Raw genomic sequence first — 26,710 nt, forward strand, 5'->3', positions numbered from 1 at the left:
ATTACAATCCAGTCAATTGCTATGCCGAGCAAATAGGCAGAAACCAAGACATATGGTCTCAATGTGCTCTTACCTGCTTTAAAGGCAATCAATCACACAAAATGTGCAGGGAAAGACAAATTAAGCTGCACGGCCAATGTGACCTTTCGACATTCCCTGGCAGCAAAGCAAAATGGCATACACACACCCATTTCACCTTCAATAAGGAACATCAGAACATAAATGAGCATTTGGCATGAGTGGAAACTGAAGCACCACAAGAACTACCCATGAATGTGAAGGGATAATACAAAAAAATGTCTGCAAAGATTGAAGAATCCATTGCTGTGTTGCCATGTTTCTTGCCCACATGACAGCGGAAGCCGACAGCACCTGGCATTCCCAGGCAGTTTCCCAACCAAGCACTAACCAGGCACTGTCCTGCTTAGCATCCAGGATTTGACAATATTCGTCACATCCAGGGAGATTTTTCATTCTGGGTGATTGGACCTTAAGAGTGAATGCGTCGTCATTCAAGCCTTGCTACCCATCTTTGAACCAATTTCCAGAGTTTAATGACAGTAATGAGAGGAAAAAAACAATATTAGTGTAGAAACACGATTATGTTTTTGGGCTTTTATTTATGCTTAATAAAAACAAGTTGTGAAAAACACAGTTCAACAGGCTACGTCCAATAGCTCGTCTTTATAATGTAATGTACAGTCTTACTTTGGTACTCAAAAGTATGACACGAGATTTTTGCAATCATTAGACCATGATCGGGGTATGCCACTCTTCCATGAATGGGAAAACTCCTCCAAGTTTTTGTAAGCATATCTGACAGTAAATCTCGCAATGTATGTGTGCATTACTGAAGCGTGCAGTATAAACAATTTCCCATTAGGTAAAGTTGATACGTTTAAATACCACATTCTGGAGATGCATATCTCTGTACTATAAACTAAAATGCAGTCATTATTACAATACTAAAATTAATCCAACTCATATACAACGAGGGAAATGAGTCACTTAATCACGCTCATTGTTGACAGAAAATGCGCATATCGTTCAGTGTAAAAATTCCCAACACTGACAAAAATTCACTTTTTGTGCAATTTTTTTGTCGTTAAATAACAAAAAGACGAAGAAAGTGTCACCCTCCAATAAAATGTAAAACCGGTTCTATTAAACAAACGTAATACAATCAAATACTATGCATAGAGCAGGTATTGATGAAACATTCTGTCCAGTAAAAAAATGCAAATGGGCAGGCCTAAATACATTTTGTTGATATTAATGCAGACATGAAGAACCAGTACCCGACTGCATAATCCTAGTGGCCACATTCGTCAACATCCAGTCCATCGGCAAACAAGATTTAGTGAAACACCAAACGGGATAAGAGTGTCAGAATGCACTTCAAATTATATTACTAACATCCCAAGGATAAAACTTGGGATCAGGGACCACCAATGACCAACTATTCGGAAAATGTGAATCCAATGCTGGATGAGAGGCCTTCCCATATCATATCGGTCATGGGGGGGGGGGGGGTTGGAGATACCTAAGCATGGATATCTGCTTAGGTATCTTTAATTTCAATCAGAAGAGAGCCCGTTGAGATTTACAAGTCTCTTTTAAAATGGGAGACCTGGATGACCTGGATAACATGATTATAGGTTATTTTTCCTCTATTTAAAATCACAGGTGGATATCTGCTGAACTCGGATCTCCTTTTCAAAAGAGACCCAGGTAAAACACAGGACCACTTCAAACGAAGACAGCGGAAAAGAATGCGAAACGGAGAGATGTATTGTCCTCAGTCTAAATTGCATAATGTACAAAATATTTGCAGAGGCAACTGCTGATTAGTAAACAATGTAATCTTGACCAATGTAGGCCCTGAAGACTGAAAGCTGGGCACTGGGAAATATCAGCACCTACAGACTGTTAGAGGAATATGGCTGCTAGATTTACGCATATTATAGCGTTACGTTCAAAAGCTACTATTGCTCACATCACAGTACTATCACGCGGCCTTGAACTGGAAGCAATCATTCTTCTGGGTTGGTCTTCAGCTCCAAGCCTTTGGTCTCTGTCTCATTGATCCTGATTAGGCTGAGAAAAGGAAAGTGGGTTATTTTACAATTTCCCTACTTACCCATTCTTACAGTTACATTTTCCTCCACCTTACGCAAGTTATTTCACATCAGCGATCAGACACAGTGCACAGGAAATTATATTTAAAAAAAAAAGCATTGCACAGATTCCCAAAAAAACTGGATCAGTTTTCGCAATACTAGCAACACAACTGTAAAAGGATATTTTGGCGAAAGCATAAATTAAATAACAGTAGTGTTTGAGAATGTGCATTTCAAAATACACGGATAACCATGCTCACGACATGCATTAAATATGCAATATAGAGGGTATGCGAACAGTTTACATTTAGTTAAAATTGGGTGGATAAAACTATACAAATGAGTCAAAATAAAATGAGAAATAATACAAATGACATTGTAAGCTCAAGACAAACACTACTTATAGAATAAAACTGAGAGCCCCGATCATGACAATTCAGCAAATCGTTAGGCGAGGGGGGGGGGAAATCATTACATGAATACATCCTGCACGATTTAATAATCGTGGGGTATGTGCAATGATTAGTTATTACATTTAAAATCAAATTCTTGAATGTATATATAAATTCACATCCTTTGAGTTAGTGTTATACAGCAGTTATATAAATAGATAAATTTAAAAAAGCACATTACAGCACTCTCAAACAAGGCACTGATTTGCAGCCTTAATCTAAGCTGTTTTAGATCTTAACAGATAAAACAAAACTTGCACAAAGAGACCACAAGGTTAAAGCAAAAAGGACGATGTAGTTTTGCAATGTGGAAAACCAATACTACTGTCAACAAAGTCTAACGGCGAGTAATCCATTAGCAACGAGGCTTATTGTAAACTATTCAGAGCTGCCAGGGTCAAGGTGAAGAGAATTAAAAACTATTCTGCACTCTTTGGCTGATGAAATATCAATTTAATGGGATATAACTCAGCCAAATATAGTAAATTAAAGGTTTCAACATGAATATAAATACACATGCCTCTTGGCAGTGTTTACATCGTATTCTTTTTATTTGAATGCATGTTACCTTTATGCAGTTTTTTTTATTGTCACGTAAACATTTGAAGTGTAATTAAGGCTCAGCAATAAGAAATAAAATAACAAAAACATAAATCTCATTATATACAGCCATTTACCCAAAAACAACGAGGAGTGCGGACTTTCCAGAACAAGATATTGTGGGATTCAGGTTTACAGTTACTCGAAAACGATGATGAACATTCAGCAGGTTGTCTCCTGCATCGGATCAGGCACCCGAGGGGGTTGGTTACCCACAGGGCGACTCGCGGAGCAGGTCGGGATTGGGTCGGTCCGAAGAGATGTTTTTACGGCTTGCGGTTTCGTATGCGGGGTCGGGTCATTCTCATCGCGGGTCACCCACAATCAACGTAATTTTTTTGTTCTAGCTGGAAACAGGGTAGCGGTGCTACGTTCCACGCCGTTTTGGTTTTGCCTCCGGTCACCCGCGCAGCAGCGGCTTTTGGCTAAACGTCGAAACAAAGACGGTCACTGCATCGCACGGCGCTCTCAAGATGCGCTTCTGCGGCCGTCTGGAACGCTCTTCCTTTACTAGATTAGGAAGCGATTGGAGAGCGATGCACTTTTAAGTCTAGATTGACACCTCATTTCTTTAGAACTGCCTTTTTGTGTTGAGTTCGTTGTCCTTCCCCCACACCTCCGATTAGTGGTTGGCTATGTACGGTGCGAAAGAAGTTCAACATGTGTACAGTGCGGACGGAACCACGGCGTGGCACACGTGCCCGGGCATGTGGTCGCATGTGAGGGGACGATGGGCTGTGGGAAGTACGGAACTTGTATGCCAGACTCTTAGTGTTAAGTCAGCTGAAACTTACCTACACAGCAATTTGACAAGAACAACTTTAAATTTTGATTTAAAGCTTTCGTGACTGCAGGGATTCATATTCTTGGTTCTTTCAGTAAAGTCACAAAGGGAAACAATAAAATAATAAAAATATAAAATAAAATTCTCACGACGTTTCGACTGCAACACAAGCAATCATCATCAGGTGTGAAAACCACAGCAAGAAAATGTGAAAAATTTGGTTTTCACACCTGATGAAGATTGCTTGTGTTGCAGTCAAAACGTCGTGAGAATTGTAGTTTTTTCTTTTTTTCTTTTATTGTTTCCCTTCTACGTGACTTTACCGAAAGAACCAAGAATAATAACAACTTTCATACAAAAATAATCTGGTTAGACTCATAGCTATATAATTAGATACACACACATATAAACAATCATGAAAACAGAGAAACAGACATATAAAAACACACAAGATATGCACACATACAGACATGTAGATGGATACACATACATAAATCCAGACACATTGATGTACACACACATACACATAGAAACGCATACACATCAGCCACTATGTACTATGAGCAGAGTGAGTGACTGTCATATATGGAATAACACAATTATCCTAACATAGATGTAGATCATTGAGAAAATGTGTAGGTTGCGAGTCTTATGAAAGCTGGTTTGGTTGCGGGTTCGGGTTGGATCAGGTAATTGCAGGTCGAATTGTGGGTCAAAAAGTGAGACCCGTGCAGAATTCTATAGCAGGTGCATTTTTCAAACATTACATTCTTATTATAAAGCATCCTCAGGTTATCACTTGCAATTGATAATTCCGTTAAAATTCTATCATTGCATAATCTTTAATAACAATGGTGTGAAAATAAAATTGAGGCCGACAGTACATACTTGGGAGAAAGGGGTAATGCATCTTGTAAACATTGAGCCAAAATAAAAAAAGATGACTTGATAGTGATATTTCATTCTTTACTTTGTATTTGGACAAGGAAAGGCAACTAATGATTATAAATGACCTTGCTGTGCCCATTGCAGCAATGCCTTTTGGGTACTACAGTGTGAAACAAAAAACAAATCCAAAAAGTTATAGGATTGCGGCAAGAGAAATCTGCATAGACCTCCGTGTAGGTATAGACAATGTGCAAGACTAAGATCCCACTCAGAGCCTTAACATACTTTACTGGTGAATGATTTTAGCGAGCACCTAAGAAAGCCAGCAGAGCCCAAGAAGGGGTGGGGGGCGGGCAAATTCATGCCAGGCCGCATTTGTCTGCTGAGTGACGATGTTTACACATGGCACCAGGGACTCAATTCAGGCTGAGTCAACCTAGGGGAGACCCAGGATCAGTTCAGATAATCGTGACTGGTGCTGGCCGTGGGTGGGAATCAAACTCGGGTTGCCGGGTTTGTAGTGCAGCGCGTTAACCGGCACCCTGGTGTGCTGCGCAGTAACCGCTGCACTACCGCTCCCCTACACAACTTACAGATATACAAAGATACACGTACAGCTTGCATAAATATGTTCACCTAATAAACACCCAGCACACATTTTCAGCGTAACATTCCTAACCCCACAAACTGTCAAACTGTGAAAGATGCAGGATGCCACTGAGAGAACGGAGAAACATAAATTGGCACAAAATGTACAGCATCGAGCAGCACGGCACACTGGTGTGGGTGCTCCTCTTAAATAGGACTATTGTGAGATATTGGATGTTACCAAACCATCATGTCGCAATGCGTGTGTATGGTTAATGTATTACTATACTTAACAAGCACTATGTGGATGCTTGAACTCTGTTAAATGGAACTGGATTTGTATTGCTGCATACAATTACCAAAAAATAGTATTGCCGCATATTTCTATCACCAATGAAATTCATCTTAATACCTATGACCTCTCTCAATTCCGCTAGGGACTAATCTGACCGTTAAGCTGTATTGAGCAAGTTCACTGCTTTAGGTAAATTGGTAGGAGACGCAGGCGCAACAGGAAGCGTTAAGGGGGAATAAGCAAACAGAGCTCTTAACATCCTCATGGAAGAGAGAGGAATTAATCATGCCAATAATGGACAAGTCGGGGTGCTTTGTGTGAATATGCAGATCAGCATGCAGGTTGGAATCAACTCATGCTCACAATCAAAAGCAGATGCTTCACATCAGAACAGAAAGCAAAAGAAGACAATAAATCAAACGATTAGGGTCAAAACGATTGTATTTCGGTGCCATGTAAAATCGGAAAACAGGGATAGACAACGGACGTACGGTACATGCATAATTAGTTTGGTGCAAAAAAGGGAAAAACAAGTCCAGCATTGTGTTAGAAACAGCGCTTGTGTCTCCATGCCAGACTGCTGTCTTCAACAATATGACATGCTGTCAGGATTTATGTGCGGAGGGAGAAAAAAAATGTGATTCGCTCCAAGTGTTAACCTTTACAAAAGTATTTGCAATTCAATGAAACTTAACTCGGCAGAGAAAAAAGTAAATTTTGACGGTGTAAATAATTATATTGCTGGAACAAGTGGCAATTTTTAGTCAGCAATCTGGCAAATGACACGACATCAGAACCACAACTCCACAAGACATGAACATAGGCCCAACGATGACACAAAAGTGAAATGACATGCTTCCTAACTAGGAGTTGGAAATGAAATGCTTTGGTATTTAAAGCAGACGAAGGAAAGCAGGAGGGAGGGGTACCTCAGACGAAAGAAACGCTATACAACATAAGTCGTGCCTCATTCACGATTACAATTATTAATTTCCGTGTTCATAAACGTCAGGATGATTCTGAAATATCGGAGTGTAAATATGCTTGCTGCGACTGCTAATTTGCATTTCTCTTGTAAATAAAACTTGCATGAGACTAAAAGTAAAAAAATGCTTACTAAAAAAACACGCACATTTACACAAGCGTAGTCATGCTCCCGTTTCAAGTGATCTGCTAAAAACACGAAAAACAACGGGCCCTTTTATTTCCAGCTCATTGCTCCTGCTGACAGTTCATGATAATACACACTAGTCACGCTGGTAGCAAAGTTTTATGCGTAAAAATAATCATTTAAATTTAGAATACAAGTGACACACCGCGTTAATGATCGTTTAAGAAGAAATGAAACGTTATCTTCAAGCAGGACGTAATTATATTTAATGGCATGATAACAGATAAAAAACAATCGTTGGCCCCAATGGAATGCTAATCATTTCCTTATTAATTAACATATTTCCATCATCAGCTGCTAAAATTAAATTATTTACAAGTTATGAAACCTATAACCTCTAGAAATGCGTGTGAGATTTAACCACTTCCCCATTGAAAGTAATGTGTTTAATAAAGAGGCAGATGGCAACTACGAAAATAACCAACGAAAATTAAAAACTTGCAGACTTGAATAATACTTCAAATCTATTCAGTATATTCCATATAAATGCATATTTTACAAATTCATAAGCAGCAAGCCAAAGCTTTGTTTAAGTAATAATTATTGAGGCAGCAAAAGTTAGTCAATGACCAAGATTTGTACATTTGGAGATTCTTTTTTTTTTCAATTATCCATTTGTTAAAATTATCCCAATACAAATAAAATGACGATGCAAAAGACCTTATAATAAAAGGTAAGATATGTGCAACGTAATTGTCTTGTATTTGCATTAAAATAGCAAACTGTTCAGACTGCAGCGTCCTTTCTTCAAGCAATAGGAGTCATTCTTAAATGGCCATGATAATATAAATAGATCAATCAATATAAAGTTATCTGCTTTATTTACTCGTTATGAGGAATCCGACCAGTTGATAAGAATGTTATACATTATTAAACCTCGACTAAGATAGTTGATACTAATACACAATTGCATCAGTTGCTGGCAGGGAAACTATTCAATACAGACTGATTTAGCGTTTTAGCACCCCTTTAGCATATTTAGAAAAATAAGTTACATTAAATCGTTCCAATTGTTATTTTATTTTAATATTATCAATTTTCCAATATTGTTTCAAGCAGACAGTATATTTCATTGAAAGTTATATCTCATGAGCATGAGCTTGACGAAAAGAAATGGTGCCCCCTTGTGAATATTACGCAGAGATTATATTCACTCGGTAAGAAATCGAGTCGAGGTAGTAAAGTGGAGTACTCAGCCAAGCCAGGATTTCTTATTTGGTTGTATGATCGTCCTCGAGACATTGCCTGCATTAACGATGTCACATCAAGAAATATTTATTTGTTCAACAAAGTTACTGTTTTAATAACTATGAAGCACAATTAAGCCTCTGTTGATGCATTAATAAATATAATGGTTGTACCTACAAATATATTCGCATGACGACCAATCTTTGTATCCCAAGCCATCTACTTGCGTGCGTTTATAGATAATCATCAAGTAGAAATGAGATTATGTACCAAACAATAATCGTAGTTCACAAGGTGTTTGAGTTAGATCGCGTAAATAATGTGTCGTTAAACCCACCACCAACCGACAGTCAATTAGTAAGGTTTGTAGCGTAAACAGAACATGCCACAACATGTTGTGGGTTTACTCTCCTACACACCGGTGTGCTGTACGAATTGCCATGTTTTGTTTACGCGTCAAACCTTACAAATTGGCTGTCGGGTGGTGGCGGGTTTAACGACACATTTATTATTTACACAATCGAACCTAAAAGCCTCTATAATGGTTAACATTGGTCACAAAAGCCTACATGTGTTTTATTTACCAAAAAGAGCCCCCAACCCTGTTCAGGTTGGCACTGCTTGTCGTGTTTGAGAAACTTTTTTTTTACATTGTTAGCTTCAGTGCTTGTAGAAAAACTCACGCAAGGAAGGAAATAAAGCTCCACAAGATGATCAACTTTATCGGCACCTCTACACAACTTGCTGCCCGACAAGTGGGTGCCTCAAGTACAGGACCTCAGTGCATCTCAACATACTGGCTACACGTTAATCGATCTCCATTACAAGCATGCACCAGCCACCACAACTGGCCGCTAATGCTTTTCATTGTGCCCCATGTACTGGTGATTTTTTATATAACGTTCCATTTTTCAATGCATTTTATTTAGGAGATAATCCATGTAAACTAAATAAATCTGTGCATAATAAACAATGGTAGTAGTTGTTTTAAATGCATACAGAATTATGTTGATAAAATATTGTTTCATCTTTGTCCTAGATGTATTAAAAAAAACATGGAATGATGGCACACTAAACTATGAACCTGGTGACCAACTTCGACTCCTGGCTATGACTCACAACAGTGGTGAGTGATATCTGAACCGGTACGGAGCTGTTAATTAAAAACAATATTTATTTTTATCGAAAAACAATATAACTTTTTAGGACACGACCACAAAGCTAAACCATAACTTTCTGGTAATTTGAGCTTCGAGTCATTGCCCACTCTAGAGGATAAATTATCTGTCTGGCAGCTTGAAACCCAAGAGATTAAATTAAGCTACATTTTCCCCATGTCACTTTCACACATAACTGTGAACAGATTGGGTATGGAATGAATGGTATGTGCTTGTGTTTAGTTGGCATGCATCTCAAATGTGCAGGAATACATTTACACATACAAATGCTGTTAAACGGAGACCTATGCGATGGTGTCAGAACAAAGTTTACTGAAGTAAACGGTCTGGAAGCCAGTAATGTTCACCACACCTGTCGGATTTTCATCCGTTGAGTCTCTTGTCTCAGGCTCGCTCGACATCTCTGCTCTCTTGACCTGCCCTACAGACATCGCTAATTAGCCACAGACATCGCTAATTAGCCACAGGCAATTCTACACAGCAATTACGTGAAAACTTTTCATTACTTCATCTGGACAGACTATATGAACTAGCTAAGATTCCACTGAGACCAGCAGTTTCTTTTACAAGGGCAGATATTTAGTTATGGTCTTTTTTAAATCATTATCTAAAAAAGGAAGAAAAACACGAAAAGTATCAGACGCGAAACAATAAACAAATCCATATAAATACATCGTAATTGGGCCAAAGACACAAATCATTATAATCCCATTTATAAACTGCTTTTCGATTTTTGTGTTTAGTTTGTTATCCTTCCCCCACACATCTCATTAGTGCGGTTGTCTATGTACAGTGTGAAAGACGTTCACCATACATAGGCATAAATGGCATTAGATTTCACACGGTTGGCTGCGTACAATGCCAAAGACGCTCAAAATGCATACGTACATTAACAAATACAAGTCACTCCACATATTTAAACATGTAAAGGACAGGTTAAGGATAGCTTTACTTAAAATCAAGATCTGTATTTTCTTTACGGCAACTAAACGTTAGTTTGTTATATATCTTGGTGGTGTTATTAATACACATATCGTGTGTCCACAAGAAATATTCGATCATAATACAGTCCAATGGGTTTTGCTGCACTGTCCACTACAGACAATGCATCTCCGCAGCAGTTTTTATGCATGCTGGACACCCATTCAAACACTGTCCAAGCTAAATCCCTTATTACATAGCTATCGAGATCGGACGAGGTCAGGTGCATTCCAGGCAATATTGATCACAAGCACGTTAATGTGCTCCATCTGCCATTCACATTTATTGTAGCAACGGCCGGGGCTAACAGCAGTTTCTGTAGAATGTGTGACACATGAGCAAAGTTTATTATTGCCAACTTAAGCAGCATTGCTTTGCGATATATAATTACACATACCACCTCGAGTGGGGGATAGAGTGGACTTACCCGACGCCTCCACACTTGTCGCGGCTGTCGCATCAAGCTCATCCCGTGCGGACAATTCTTTTCCTTCCCCGCTGACATCATTTGGTTTTTCCACCACCTCCGACTCCGCAGGGGCTTTTGCACTTTCCATCATCGCAGTATGTGTTTGAGAAGACACCGCAACCCGAGACTCGGAGGCTCCATCTCTGGTTGTAACGGCAGTCATCTTCTCCCCAATTGTTTCTTCCTAAATTGGGACAAAAAGTATAAATAGGAGCACTGCAGGGATGTGGGAAGTATCGCATTTGACTTTTGTTCCAAATGCCACGTAAAGAACCATTTTAAAACGTGTATCCAAACATGCAAAAATCATGTCAAGTGGTTTTATTTATGTCGGTCATTGCTTCAAAGTAAAAAAAAGGATAAAACAGAGCTAAAGTCACCCTCTGTCATGCATCATGTCCACTGTGCTGGACCTGCGATGATATCTATGACTGTAATGAAATTACACGAAGCATTTTAAACGCATTGTGAGGGTAGGTGGGGGGGGGGGAAGTTCCATTAATTGGTAACGTCACAATAATCCAAAACATTGACTAATAATAATGTATGCACCAGAGGGTTAATACATTTCAAGGTTTAGAGCGATTCACTTACTGCCACTGCAGGTGCACTTGAACCCTTATCAGCAGGTGCTGTGATAATGGGCTGTCCGTCATCAGCACTCGTTTCTTTATCTGGAGTTGAATTCTGGTCACTGTGTGGCGTGGTAGAAAAGGAAAGCTCAGTGGAGACTTCGGCTCCTGCTGTGTTAGCGCTCGACGTGGGGACAAAATCACTCTCTGACGGGACAGCGGCACCACCCGGTGCTCCTCTTGCAGAAGCAGGCTCCGCAGCGATAACGTCCCCACTCTCCACCTTTTCTAAAGGATCTGTTCTCGCACCATCACCGTTATTCAAGTCCTTTGCAGAGCCCTGCCCGATATCATCACTTGAAGCTTCCGCGCCGCTACCGCCCTGCATCATTATGGCCGATCCCTGCTCACATTCGACGTCGGCCGATGCCGTTGTCGCGGTCACATCACTCTGTTCGGGTGTGCATTCGGTGTCATCAACTCGCAATGCCGAGCATTCAGGCTCACTGTCCTCACTCTGCGCAGCGGAGTGGTCTGACAAGGCGACATCACTTTGTGCCATCATCATGGGGGCTAAACTCACGTCAACGCCTTCCACAGATGCATTCGAAAGTAGTGCAGGCTCAACAACACTTGGCACAGTTGCATTACCAGGCTGAGCAGCAGTCTGCAGTTCCACTCTTTTCACACTTTGCTCATCCAACACCTCATTCGGTACAGAGTTTTGCAACTCTGTTTGTGCACTAGGGCTGGCAGGATCGCTTTGTATCATAGCAGCAACACCTGGCGAGGAGGCCTCACTGCTGCCCTGGGCCAACACGGCGAACGGTGGGCAGCGGCCATCATTCTGTGCCATCGCCCCGCCGGGTAGCGGCAGACCTCCCGTACGAGCGTCTTTGCCCCCCGGAGGCGTGCAACTTCCCTGCTCCATGCCTGCTGCCACCCCCGCCGCGTCGGTCGGCTGCGCAGGCCGCGGTGGAGAGTCCGACTGTGGCGACGCCGCCTCCATGGCTTCACCCCAGTCGCCCACGGGCTGGTAGCCATCGCCAGGTGAAAATGGCGAGTACGGAGTGGGTGGCTTCGAGGCCGTGCTGGCAGAGTCGTCAGCCGGGCTCCGCTCGGCTCCTTCCAGCACAGGGTCGCGCTCTGGCAGAGTGAGCCTCGGTGCATTCCGGGTCCGCTTGGGACGCTGCTCGCACTGCTTTGCCTTTGCTTTGGGTACGGGAGGCTTTCCCCTGACTGGATCCTCTTTGGGCTGCGATTGATCCAAATTTACGGCAGCCCGTTCCGGCGACTGAGACTCTTCAATCACCTCAACCTCTTCCTCTCCATCGTCTTCATCCCCTTCGTCTGCATCTTCCCACTCGTCATCATCATTATTTTGTCCCTCCGCCTGCTCAAGCCTGTCTGGGTCTGATGCTCTCACTTGTGCCTGAAAAGAAACCCAAGATAACGTTTCACAAAACACAAGCATGCCATCCTTTGTATTCGGTTTATTAATTTTGCCAAGTATATCTTTGAAAAATGATATACCCACTTGATCTACAGCCCTTGATGGCTGTTCATCATTGCTTTCCTCCCATCGGTCATCATGCATGCTGGAAAAAAACAAAATCAGAATTGTCAAAAAGTTTAACACACATCAAAACAACTGACAAAGCACTCCAATGTAAGCGTAATGCTTAGCATGCATATTTTTGTAAAGAGACACACAGATTCCTTCCTTCCAGTTTCTAAATTACATTCTTAACGTTCGTGATATACATCCAAGTGGCCATTAACTCAACTGATAAGATCACAATCAGAAAGCAAAGAATGGGAAAATTGTTGGAAATAAGAACGCTTCATCTTAATTTATCAAGGATGACCACAGCACACGCTATCATGTAAATATAGAAAGATACATTATATTCCATGCATTAATAGAAAAGAACAATCATACATCATCAAGGTTCAGGTAACACATTCCAACATGCTTTTGTCCTTGGACGTAATGTTTAGAATAACAAAGCTGTTGGGTTGCTGTCAGGGCAGAAAACGTTTGCTGATATGAAAATAGCCGTTTAAGTGTTGTTTTTCAGTTTCAAGCTGTGGGTGAACCTTTGCTCACCTTGGCTAGTTTTCTACACGATTAATCCCGAATAGCAACACAGCTTTAAAATAAAATAAAAAATTTTAGTAATCGTGGGCACTCCATGTGTCAGGCCAGATGGACAGAGATAACGCATTTACCCTTTCAACATTCAATTGAAATCATTAAAAAAAATGAATCTGACATTTAACGTACACGTAAACATACATTATGTAGACTGAAAAACAGGAGGACTAGGAGGGAGGGGGTGGTGGAAGAGGAGACTCGAGTCACCTGTAGTTCCTGGCCCGGCCTGTCAGACGCTCGCGGCCGGGGGAGCGGGTATCGCGAGTCTTCACCGGGGACGACGCGGCTGGTGCAGAAACAAAGTCGCCCAGGTTGCGATTTTTGGGCGGCCGTCGGTGGTCATCTGAAAACAAAATCCAGAAAGGGGCAGCGTGAGCAGGAACCGGAGCAGGGTCACTGGGAAACGCGCCACAGGAAGTCCTCTTCAGGCATGGGCCTCAACTGAGACAGCCGTCGAATCGTTTGCCGCTCTTATTGTCCGAATAAAAAACTAACTTTAACTTTAGGAAGAAAAAAAAGCATTGTTATTTTAATGCGGCAATGTCGTTGTGACAACTTGGGCTCATAATGGCGTATTTAGTAGACACGGAACAGTAGTCTTAATTGGCAAAAAGCAGTTTAAAGTATATATCTGGTAGGTTATTTATGAAAATAAAACAAGTGTTCAGTTATCTAATTGATAAAATTAATACGTGAAAAACATTAGTCCTATTAAACACAAAATGCAATCCTGTAACAGTATATGCACTATAACAACATCGAACGGGCGATTCTTTTGTGTCAAACAAAACAGTAAAGACATGGGCATCCTCAAGTGCAGCATTGTCACAAATGATGAACAGATGCGAGAGGCACAAGACAGGAAGAAAAACAGGCACAACCTTCAACCTTTTTGGTAGATGTTCACAAAACAAAAATGGAAACAAAACATAAATCATGCATGGATAGGAGTGATGAGTGCTGAATATTGCAGTGACGAGTGGTATTTACTGCAGCGATGAGAGCAATTTATTGGAGCGATGAGGGCAACCCAAGCTGCGGTGAAAGCGAATACCTGGCGAGAAAATACATTTTCACAAAGAAGAGGGTTTTTTCTACAAGTTTTTTTCTACAAGTGCCACATCGTGCAGATTTTTCAAAACAAATTATCAGCTTGGCAATGTACCGCGACACATTTTCTAAATTTAAGCCGATTGAAGCGCATACGTGTTTAAGCCTATTCACATTACTTTGTGAGCAGGAATAAATGCCAGCATTCCCTTCAAAACACTTGATTCAACTTTCAACTCATTTATATGCAATGGGGGAGCAACCTTTACATAAAACAGATGTTTTAAGAATACCTAATGCTTTTGATTTTTTACCAAAACTTATTCAATAAAGTCATTTCAGGTTTAGCAAAATTACAAACAATTATCAACCTCCATTACTATTGAATCCTTCCCCCTAATTTTATCCCCATTGGTATACTTGTTTCACAAGTCACAAGACAAAGAATCCATTTGGAATGCTAGCAGAGGCAGTACAACCCTTCATGAGAACGGCCCATGGAATCATATCGCAGAGCTCTCTCCAAGATCCCCGACCTCTGGCTCGCAATACGGAGGGGGGCAGCCCATTCCTTTCTTGCTCTACCACTGAGAGTAAGATTTGTCACACGGCAGTAAAAATCTATATTTTTGTCACAGCTGAAATGTAGCCGAAATTCGCGCAGAACCAAAATTAATGTGGTGGGTTTTTTTTTTAGTGGAGGATTTTGGGGACCAAGCCCATCCAGTCAATAAAATGTGAGAACCCCGTTTAATCACAGGCAGCTGCCTGGACTCGAACCCAGATTTTCAGCGGTGCCAGCTCAGCACTTTGAATTCTGAGCCACTAGGCCACCTACTTCAACCTAATTTTAAGGATTTTCATCCAACAGGCTATTACTTGAAAGTAGGGTTAACCACTCACCATTTGCACAAGATTCCTGAAAAAGGATAAGCGGGCTAGAAAGTGCATTACATTGCAAGACTGACTCGTGAGCGTTATAGCTGAAAGATCTGCATTTCCGATGAAGATGAAAACATTTTGCTTTACACACTCATATGAACAGACCATGGGTTTGAAAATCCTTTCTCCACCCATTCTCCAGCCTGACAAGGTTTTACAAAATGTTAATTGAGAATAACCGGTTAATTTAACAATGAACCACAACTTAATTAAATTATTAATAATATAAATTTCAGGTTTTTTTGGCCGATTACCCACATTTTCTAACTGCAGATAAAGTTCTGCAATGTTTCAATACATCTCACGTCTTGTAACAATAATCACCCATCTTGTCAGATCTTGTAAGCAAGCTGTGCTGATCCTGGAAGGGCAACCATCATGAATAATAGGTGTTATAGGCTCCTGCAAGGCTACATCTATGCTTCCCACTTTCATCAATCTGTACTAACCAGCAGTGGATTCATAGTGGGCTGTACATGTACACCTCCGATTAGCATGGTTGGCTACGTATGGTACGAAAGTCAACATACATGCACAGACATCTACTATTTTCTTTATAAAATGTTACATTCAAATATATAATTATCCAGTTCCCAACCGTGGTCCAGCCTGATAGTGACGGAGTGTATGGCTCCACGTGCCACATTACACGTCCCACTCAGGAATCAAGAGAAAGATTAAGACTTGAATCGATTTCAGGGGAAATGATGCCTCGTGATGAAATCCAAGTTCGCACCGCTTAAAACATTTCAAAATATATCCTGCCCTACGTATAATAGGTCGCCTATTTCCCCTGTTTATCATTTGAAATTCAACGTTTCAGTCGTGGGTTACTCAATGCCAATTTAATTGGGGATTTAAAAGTAACCTACATGAAAATACACAAATTATCCTTGCGGCTTGCATTCGCTACGTCAAATGCTCGCTGATCGCACACTGCATCACCAAGCAAGGCCAGAGAACAAGGTGTGTTCGCTCTGGGTTTTCAAACCCCTGGAGCAGCCAGTTACATGAGCAGACAAAACAAGCAGTTCAACACCGACATGCATTGTACCACCCCACCCACCAGGCAGTTTGAACCGTACTCCAAAGAGCCTTTTTCGATTCCCTGGTAGATGAATGAAAAGGTTTGCAGAGGTCAAGAGAGGGAAAACGAATTGAATAGTAACAGATGGGAGTGCAATATACAATGTAATCGTTGTGAAAGAAAATATACAACTGTGTGGGAGTATGACACGGTCTTATTTACCTCTGAAATTAGCGTCATTTCCATCTGGCACAGGCACCTGGTTTGCTTTGAACCTAAGACACGTAGAAATGAAGAATTGTTAATTATACAGTACAACAATAGTAATTGCCAAATTTACTACTGCATCAAAATATAACTGTGCACTGTGTGTATGTCCACAATTATACAGGAAGAAAACCATTACGTGAATTAATGTAAAAATGTTTCATTAATTGTAATGTGGTGGCAGAACACCAACGTATATATTCAAGGTCCATTTACGGGATAACAATAAACATTTCCATTAAACATTTTGAACGAATGTGTTAACAGATGTTTTCATATTCTTAGTTTTTTCGGTAGTCATGTGACTTTACCGAAAAAACTAAGAATATGAATTACTGCAGTCACGAAAGCTTTAAATCAAGATGTTTTCATACTTGCATATATAAAATCAGTTACTTTAAATTCACTCTTTATAAAAAATAATATGAATTAGCAAATTCAATTAAAATATACAGCATTCACTCAACACAATGTACTTTCTATATTATTTTATCTGTTTACCTGCTTATAACAGTTACTTTTTTAAGGCCAAATGTAGAATAGATCGTCGATTCTAGCATCACAAACTATACAAATATACATTACTCGGGATATAGATATAACCAACTAAAAAAAATAAATCCGAAACCTATACACAAGCCCACTGACAAAAAAGTCACCCACCATGGCTCATTCAAAGTACCGAGTCCATCAACTGCTGGGCACGGGGGTTGTTTGGCCATACTTCACCAAGCTGGTACATGCTAGTGAAGGTGGCACCCAGAAGCACTTTGGATAACACTTGCCGCTGTTAGCCACGCCAGAATTAAACGCCGGTTACAGCATTCAGAGCTCAAAGTGCTAACCGCTTTGCCACCGCTGGACAATTAATTCAAAGTAATCATAAACAAAAAACGTCAGCAAGTGTGGGAGGGAAGACATGTGTTGAGGAACAGGGAAAAGTCAGTCATTGGGTGGGAGCGCCCAATCGATTCGTACATTTCATCGGTCTTCTGCGCGTCCCACTCCCGCCGCCACTCCCCCGACGCGTTCTTGTGTCGGTCAAGGCGTGCGCGGTCGATGGCCTCGCGCTCCTCCTTCCAGCGAGAGTACTCGGCTCGCTGCCTCCCCGTCATGGACAGCGACATGTCGCTGCCGCCCTGCTGCCATGTGCCCTGTGGTTGTGACAGCAAGTCAACTGTCAATTATCTGAAGTAATGAGTGGGAGGGGTGGCCCAAATAATATAAAAAGCATAAATAAGGCCTTAAATAGACATGTATTGTTCACCTACATAATATAGCTATTAAGTGGACTTTCAATCATCATTACTATGGCAGACCGCAGTGCAAGTTAAATGGCTGCAGTGCCATTACATGTACTGCCATTGGTCAAACCACTTTCCTGATGAAAGCCTCCACCTGCATGCTATGTGGGTCACAGTGGTTATTTGACCATACCTCACCATGATGGTAAGTATATCTTGAAGGCAGGGAGCAAAGCCGAGCGAGCACAGAAGTACAGAATAAAAATGTATATTGCTGTACTACTCTTCGTGTGCAATTACTGGCAGTTTAGAACACTGTTTATGTTTTGGTAAACACGAACAACAGAGCTTTCCCAATGTAGCCATAAACTGTGCGTGACCAAGACCATACCTGCCTCTCCATGTCCCTACGCTTCTCCATGCCGGTCTTCACGCGATCAAAATCAGCTCCCCCCCAATTCCGCTGGTGTCGTCGGCTGCCCTCCCGCCTCTCAGCCCCCTCTTGATCAGCGTAAGTGCCCGCCCGCCTGACGTCATCGAGGAAGTGCCTCACTGGATTCTTATCCACTTTTCCATCCTGAAATCGGAATCAAATGCAAAGGATGTCAGATTGATATGATTATAGAATCCAGGCAGATTACATGATACGATTGTATGGACAATATACATGTTTGGAACAAAGTACCTCTTGCATTCATCAATTTTACCATGAAAACTGGTACACAATGACAAAGGAAATTGTCTAATCATGGTGTCAAGTCACAAACACCTCTTACCCTTCGTCCTCTTTCATACTCAGCAATTTGTTCCATTTCTTCATTCATTTTCTCAATATTCTGTCTCCTTCTTTCTTCCCATTCCTGACAACAATGGAAAAAACATTGGCATCGATGTCCAACAAAATGTTTTATCTGCGATCAATCGTACTGTGTAACTGTGTGGCTGGCATAAGATACATTTCCAGTTAAAACTTCTAAGGTAAAAAGGTTAAATTGCACGTTTACAATACATGTAACACAACCGCAGCATTCAAAACCTTGGTGAAGCAGGGTTTCAATTAAACATCTTACTTTGCTGGATCGGTCCACCTTCTCACCACGACCCAAGCCGTCTCGTTTCCCCCTTCCCCTGCCTCCTCTCTCTGAGACCCCCACACCTCTGGGGGGCCCACCGATCCCTGCCCCAGGCCCTGCTGCTTGAGGGGGCCCAGGCGTTGCTCCGGGTCCTGCCCCCGGCGGCGAAGGTCTGTCCGACGGCTGCCGTGAGGCCCCCTTTGAAGGCTGGAAGCGCTCCCGGTCCCTTCCTTTGCGGCGATCTATGACCACGCGCTCCTCTCGCCCCTCCTTGGCATCACCACACACGCACCATTCGTGCTTGTCGACTGTACAGCATGAGGCAGACTGTGTTTACAGAGTTCATTTTTTTATGTTTTTCCAACTAAGATTGTAAACACATACATTAGCCCCATTTGACAATTAATTTGTGATGGGGGGGGGGGCGTTATAAGTTATAACGCTTGTAAACATGACGTTGTGTTGCTAATAGGGACTTACCTAGTTGAAAACCAGCCAATTTGATAAAAGGCCAAATGATCAAAGCAATGTTTCTCAAAAACTCATATTCCCCGTGACTCTTCCATGGTGCAGCTTTTCTTGATTACCAACCATGAGGTTACATGCAACGTGTAGTGATTATAAACATTAAACCGAATGTTAAGCCTGGAAGTGTATCGCGAGGGGTTACAAGAATTGGCGTATTGAGAAACACTGGTCTAATGCATAGAGAAACGACTGGCAGATGGTTGCAAAGGTTTCAACAAACTTAAACAAAAAACTACATTCCAACTGCCCCACAATTAACTTCTGAAAACTATCCATTGTCTGCTTTATAAAAATGTTCCCATTTAAAATATGTAAAAGTTTTCTTTCAGCTGGCAATATAAATTTTCTGACACAAAGCAAACCATAAGTTTGTTTTCATTCCAAAAAGTGAACTACTAAACGGTTAGTAATCTCCATATATATATGAATAAATCCTCACATGCAACTATCAGCTCACAAAACATTTGTAGCATCAGTGAATATCATCATCATAAAGTCACTTTTGATCGAAGATGTATGCAAGCCACTTGTAAAACTCATTATCCATTCATGTAGTGTGTCACTACATTTCGAAAAGTGCCATTCAACGGCCTCACGGGATTCAAGGTAAATTAATGTACAGTAAAACCTTGGATTGCGAGCATAATTCGTTTGTAATCCAAAGCACTCGTATATCAAAGCACTCATATCAGTTGTGATCACGTGACGCTCGGCAGACAAAGCGTATACGTACTACTCGTATTGCAAGACCTCGCTCGTTTATCAAATTAATATTTATTTAAAATTTTTGCTCGTCTTGCAAAACACTCGCAGACCAAGTTACTCGCAATCCAATGTTTGACTGTATAATGTATTCATCCATTTGTTATACATGAAGAAGACAGCAAGTTAGCCTGCGTTTTGAGCAGCATGTCAGCAGCTTGTAGCTCTATGATGAAGTCATCCTTCAAGTAAAAAAACATTGCAAAGTTCCTCACCACAGAGGGTCCTCCTCCACCTCCTCCCCCTCCTCCTCCTCCTGACTTGCGGATGGTTACAGTCAACCCATCCGAATCCACCTGTCGCCCGCCTGGGTCGTGTCGTGGGTGTTCTCTGTCATCAAAATCTGGCTTTCCGCGATCTCGGTTTCTGCCACCACCAAACCCTCTGTGGCCTCCCCCATCTAACATGCACAAAAAACATTACTCATCGATATCGTGATTAGTCTTTATAAATCCACTGCCCCCCTCCAAAGCCATCACCATCTCTCATGGTCTGATGATGTAACAGATATTACCGCTGGGATAAGATACAGTAAGGTACATAAATTATGGAATGAGGTAACGCAAGCAGCTTGTAACTTAACATCAGAGGAAGACGCATTATACCATACAGCTCATGTCCAGCTTAAATAAAATGCTCCAATGTAACTTTGCGTAAACGGTCAATCCTACAGCTTACAGAAAAAAAGCTAACCATCAGCTACTGATATTCATTGATGATGATTTTGTATGGCCAATGAAAGGCAAATATTAGAGATTTAATCTAAGTGATTTAGGCATTCATTTGCTTCGTCTTGAGAAAAAAAACTCAGATACCAGCAAGAGAATAATGATATACGTCTATCTGGGAGATTGGGAGGTGATATGTTTGAATATTGATAAACAGTGGTGTAAATGTAGCCAATACTCAGTCGTGGCCCGCTGTAAATAAAAGTGTAGTTTTAAATCCATACCTCTAAAAATACACACACCAATAAACATTTAACTTTTCTATTCATGTTACCAAATGATTTACATTGGTTTGCATTACCCACAATTGCCACAACATAAGCAAAATATTCTTGAAAATATTTTAACAGAATACCAAAAATGAAAGTTCATAGAGTGCACAAGCTCCTCGGTGCTTTCATACAATCAACCAACATACCTCCTCCACCAGGTGGACTGTTGGGGATGTGAGGCCCAGATGGTGACTTCGGGGCCTTCAGATTAATCGCCATGCCTTCTGCCTCAGCACGCTGCTTATCTTGCTTAATTTCCTACAGAAACAGCACCATTCCCCAATCCAATACAACTTTTTTTTTATGCGCACCACTAGATACACTGCAGCTGATATCAGTAATTCATCGGCTTACAATCAATAGTTGGATTCACGACCGGCTAAAGTAATTAAATTAAGTAATGAAATCTGCAATGTGCGTTTTAGCACAATACTGTAATGTATAGATGAGGGTAAGTATCGATTATATTGCATGGTTAAATCCAGCTGTAAATTTGAGGCACATATCTTGCCAATAAGATGTGATCACTTACTTTTAAAAAGCATTTATAATAATAAAATCAGCTGCTACATGAACGTATTTAGTAAAAAAAAAACCTGCACAGCATCTTAAGCAACTTTTCCACTTTAAAATTTTTTTGTGACAATGGCCACAATCAAGAGTCAAGACGCCACAAAAGCACTGCACACTCATTTGCAAAAAGAGTCGGTAATGCTTGTGAATTTGTACGATATCTGGCTCAGTGGTTACCGGAGCTCTGCATGCACAGTGCATACAGATTTCACCACTTGCAAAGCAATGATAGCACTCGCACCAACCTCGTATCGCTTCATGATGGCTTCGTTCTTTTTGCGAATTGCCTCCATCCGTTTTTCCAGCTCTGCATCCTTGTCCTTCACCTTTGTCGCATCCGGAGTCGAAGCCTGCACCACAGGAAGCCAAAAACCAAAAACAACTGTGTGGTATTTATAAGTTCTACACAGTGGTAATTTGATCTCGAACCTAATGTATTTTATCTAATGCGGTTATGGAAAGAAGGAAGCCCAAAATGTGATGAAAATGTATAAGCAAAGCACCCTGTTATAGTGGCAAGCAAATATTATACTTTCAACTACTCTAAACCAGAATTACATTTGATAAGAAAGGTGTTTACTGTACTGTTTTTAAGCCAAGCAAACAATATTCCATTGTGTGTGTATATAACACCGTAGCTATGCTGGCAAGCAGCCAATATCTCTAAAATAATAAAGGTGCCAAGTATGTCAGAAAAAAACATTAATATTTTTCTTTAACTCATGACTACCATAAACGCTGATGTAAAACATAGGTTATCACATTAAAAACATCATAAACTTACCATGTTTGAGTCTGTTGTTGCTTGACCCGAGTCCAGTTAAGAAGCTAAAATAAACAAATGAGACACATGCATCTCATGTGTGGCTTTCCAATAACAAGCGACATTAATAATATATCTACAATTATAAAACAATGTTAAACGGAAGGATGAGTAGTCTAACATACATGTTGATACTAAAGACGCATTTCATGTACTATACAGTCAAATGAAACAGTGTTTAATTAGCAGCACCACCCGAGAATAATAACTTGATGCTCCATGCATGTTGTCCCCGTGCTCATGAAATGAAACACGTTGTAATAATAGGGGGTTTTCCCCTTTTTTCTGGCAACAAAACTGAAACCTTTTCACAAGGATTCATGCCTGCATTAACCACAATACCTGCAGTCAAAATGCAAACAAAAAATATACTATGATGATATATGCATTGTCCTTGAAACCGATTGGTCCACACCAAGGGACGGCTTTCTTTTGAGCCTCGACCCAATTGGTGCTCGACCAGATGACGCCAAAAGGCATACAGCACAAAGACAATGCACTATCAAAGTAATGAGTGCATTGTCTTTGAGCTGTACGCCTTCTGGCGACATCTGGTCGAGCACCAATTGGGTCGAGGCTCAAAAGAAAGCCGTCCCTTGGTGTGGACCAATCAGTTTCAAGGACAATGCATATATTATCATAGTATGTTTTTTGTTTGCATTTTGACTGCAGGTATTGTGGTTAATGCAGACATGAATCCTTGTAAAAAGGTTTCAGTTTTGTTGCCAGAAAAAAGGGGAAAAACCCTATTAATACATGTTGGTACTGGCAAAGGAGGTATAATGATGAAACACGTTGTCACGTTAATGGTGAAACAAAATAGACCAACCAAATAAGTAGCGCACAAATACAACACCAAATCACCTGGGCCATACACCATATTTGAAACTAAGCCAGGTTAAGTATAGATCAACATAACCCTAACTCTATTCATAACTGACCTACTTTGGGGGTTACAATGCTAGCAGAAGACAGTGCAGCCAACTCCACAATGTACTACGCTCCCAGCCTCCCCAACCGGTACCAAGCCGTGTGGCCAAGTAACTACCACGACTCACCATGCGTGTGGAGGCCCTCATCCTGCAGTGGATTGACAACATGGGCTGTACGTGTAGAAGATATACTCAACCCACGCTTTAAACAGACACGAGAGCTCGCTCGCCTTAACACATGGCCACAATATCCAACACTGCAACTTCAGCAATAGACTTCGGAGTTTAAGAGGCATTCTCTTGTGCGTGGGTAACAGGCATGCCTGTGCTCTGTACACACTGGACATCCCAGTGATCACCAGGTTAGAGCTAACATTGCAGAGCTCTGGCTCCACTAACTCGCACTGACCAGCGTGAAGTATGGTCAAAACAACCCTGACGAGCCGCACGGCATGGCGAGAGATCCTCATCCAGCAACGGATTGGCAAACAACTACAAACGGAGCTGTGCTAAAAGTTGAACTCAACTGGCTCAATAGCACAAAGACGGGGCTCTTCCCCACCACGGCGTGGCCACAACGTGGCCACAACGTTCAACAACCGACGTTGCAGCAACAACCCCGCCGGCAGCACGGGGAGAGACGTGCCGAGGTGCGACGCCATTGCGCGTGGCTGCCAGTCTCGGCCGTGCTCAGCGGTGAGCCCGGGGACAGAGGAGACGAGAGGGCCACATGGCGCCAGGAATTGAGGACATCCACGATGACTCTCTCCCCCATCCTCACCGCCGCCGCCACCACCCACCGACTACTACACCTCGAGTCTGCCCGCCACGCCAGGCACGACCTCGCGCCTGCCTGTGGCTGCTGCTGCTGCTGGTGGTGGTTGTGGGCCCCTTCCACTCTGTCCGGCTGTCACCCCCTCGAGTGTACCCGGCGCAGCCGCGCGACAAGCAACGTACCGCGACGGTGGCGGGTGGTAAGAGGCGCACGCGTTATGGGAGTACAAGACGAAGCTTCATTGGCGACTGTGGGGGGGGGGGTAAGCTACGCTTGAGGGAGGACGGCACGGGCAGCTTCCAGCCCTGCTGGCGACGAAAGCGCAGGCGCGCGAACGCGGCGCTAGCGCCCCCGACGCCGCCGCCACTGCCGCCACCGCCGTCGACAACGACGACAGGCGGCGTTGACGTCAGCACGTTAGAGAATCGATCCAGAATATAAGGGTGTATCAATTCGTACGCTCCGGCATAAGTGTGATTCAAGAGAATCGATTACGTTTGCGGAACTCCGATATAAATAGAGTGTGCGTGTGTACGTGATGAATCGAATATTGTGAAATATTTCTACTTGACCGGATCGATTATTTCAGAAGCATGAAAGACGCACGTGTGCCTCGTGTCCATGTGTGTAACTCCCCACCCTGTCAATCCACTGCTAGATGAGCGCCTCCACACGCCCTGTGCGAATCGTGGAGGTGTTCTTGACCAGCCTTCACCACCGTGCGCAGCGCGAATTGAAGGCAACAATTTTAATTGTCGCTGCACCGCCCTCCTGGTGACTAACATCGTTGCCCCGAGCCTTTCACGCATGTCCCATGCATGGTGGTCCCTCTTACCCAAGCAGCGCTTATCCAGGCTCAGGCTCGGTTAGCTTCCGAGGTATAACGGGAGGTGATGGGCTCGAGACCCTGACGCCTGTATGTTGCGGGTTTCCGTGTGTGTTCCTTTCCACGTGGTCGCGTGGTTTTTGACCCCCGAGTTTTCCCTCGACATTTAGAAACATACATTGAGATTTTATTGTGGCGCTAACATTGCGTGGCCCAGATCGCTTCTGAATTGAATACCTCAGTGGGCTTTGCCTGGTAGGATGGGGATGGTTTTAGTGTTGTATTTTTGTATTGTTTGTTCTAGCGTTCTTACCCGCCTCTACTGGACATCTGTGAAACATAGCTTTATAGCTCATACGTTAGAGCTCGGTTGGTCTTACCTGATAAAATAAAATATATTTTGTGTATCTACGTGGCTTTACCGAAAGACCCAAAGAATACAAATATAGTTCTCGGCTTCTACCGTGTGCTGTTCGGCAATGACGTCCGACGTTTCGCTCCGCGCAGCTTGAAACTTCTTCTGGAACATAATGCTCAAAGAAAAACAACAATAAAAAAAACTCCCAGCCCTCGCAGCGAAACGTCGGGCACATCCGGCCGGGCACGCCTCCTTGCAGGACCGCCTGACGTCATAATTATCGCCCCCCCCTCCCACTCCGCGAGCCCGTGGACACGTGACCTCGGTGCCTAGCGCGCGCGGGAAATTCAAACCCCCCCCACCCACCGTACCCCCACCCACCCACCGTACCCCCACAGTGTTGTAGCGCACACGCGGGTTTAGTTGTTACCAATTGCGTTCTTGTTTTTATTTATCACGCATTTACTCGTGTATAATTTACATTGATAATTTACATGTGCCCATAATTGTGTTGCTTGCCGCAACATTCTAACAGGGTCGCGAGAAAATTACCGCATTAAAAACAAAAGTTTTACCTCAGAATAGTATGCCATACACGGCAGTCGTCGAACTTGTGTGGAATAGGTTATTGTTTTAGCACCGTTCTGCTCAATACGTTAAACTAGTTACCGGGTGTTCATTTCCAAAAGTTGTGACGTTAATTTGTAACCAAATCACCGCTAAACATATGACCATGGTGGATGGTAACGTATTAGAATTGATAGTGGAGGTGAGAAACTAACATTTGAAGGATGTTTTTTTAGTTTTATGATTACAGTATTCTTAAAACGCGTCAGGCAAATTGGTTCCTATACTGTTACTTTAGTTTTAAAGATTATTTTAATGTTGACAAACTATAGGGTTAAGGTAAAAAAACATGAATTACGTAACAATTTTAAACTGAATTTTGATTTAAAGCTTTCGTGACTGCAGTAATTCATATTCTTAGCTCTTTCGGTAAAGTCACGTTGAAAGGAAACAATAAAATATATATAAAACAATAAAAATATATTTTAACATTTTATTGTTTCCCTTCAACGTGACTTT

The 26,710-nt window shown here is 42.0% G+C and overlaps 1 protein-coding gene across 5 annotated transcripts; it reads right to left on the reverse strand.

Annotated features, from left to right (window-relative positions):
• Positions 1-600: 600 nt before the first annotated feature.
• Positions 601-24,851, reverse strand: LOC116947373 (uncharacterized). 5 transcript variants are annotated; one of them, XM_032963027.2, is made up of 17 exons: positions 24,623-24,851; positions 22,695-22,738; positions 22,156-22,260; positions 21,484-21,595; positions 20,553-20,737; positions 19,045-19,317; positions 18,751-18,834; positions 18,366-18,551; positions 17,709-17,884; positions 16,686-16,738; positions 16,503-16,544; positions 13,652-13,787; positions 12,824-12,884; positions 11,309-12,718; positions 10,673-10,898; positions 9,617-9,685; positions 601-2,097 (listed from the first exon to the last, which is right to left on the reverse strand). In XM_032963027.2, exons 2-17 carry the CDS (start codon positions 22,695-22,697, stop codon positions 2,093-2,095), a joined length of 3,126 nt encoding a protein of 1,041 aa, XP_032818918.2. In that variant the 5' UTR covers positions 22,698-22,738; positions 24,623-24,851; the 3' UTR covers positions 601-2,092. The 5 variants fall into 5 exon arrangements, with proteins under 5 accessions (XP_032818918.2, XP_032818915.2, XP_032818916.2 ...); XM_032963024.2 differs by having other exon boundaries at positions 9,617-9,697; positions 24,623-24,850; XM_032963025.2 differs by lacking the exon at positions 24,623-24,851 and adding an exon at positions 23,792-24,435 and having other exon boundaries at positions 9,617-9,697.
• Between the last annotated feature and the right edge of the window lie 1,859 nt (positions 24,852-26,710).

The sequence above is a fragment of the Petromyzon marinus genome, chromosome 29 (genome assembly GCF_048934315.1).
Source record: "Petromyzon marinus isolate PM22_M1 ecotype Great Lakes invasive population chromosome 29, UKy_Petmar_22M1.pri1.0, whole genome shotgun sequence".
Lineage (NCBI taxonomy): Eukaryota > Metazoa > Chordata > Hyperoartia > Petromyzontiformes > Petromyzontidae > Petromyzon > Petromyzon marinus.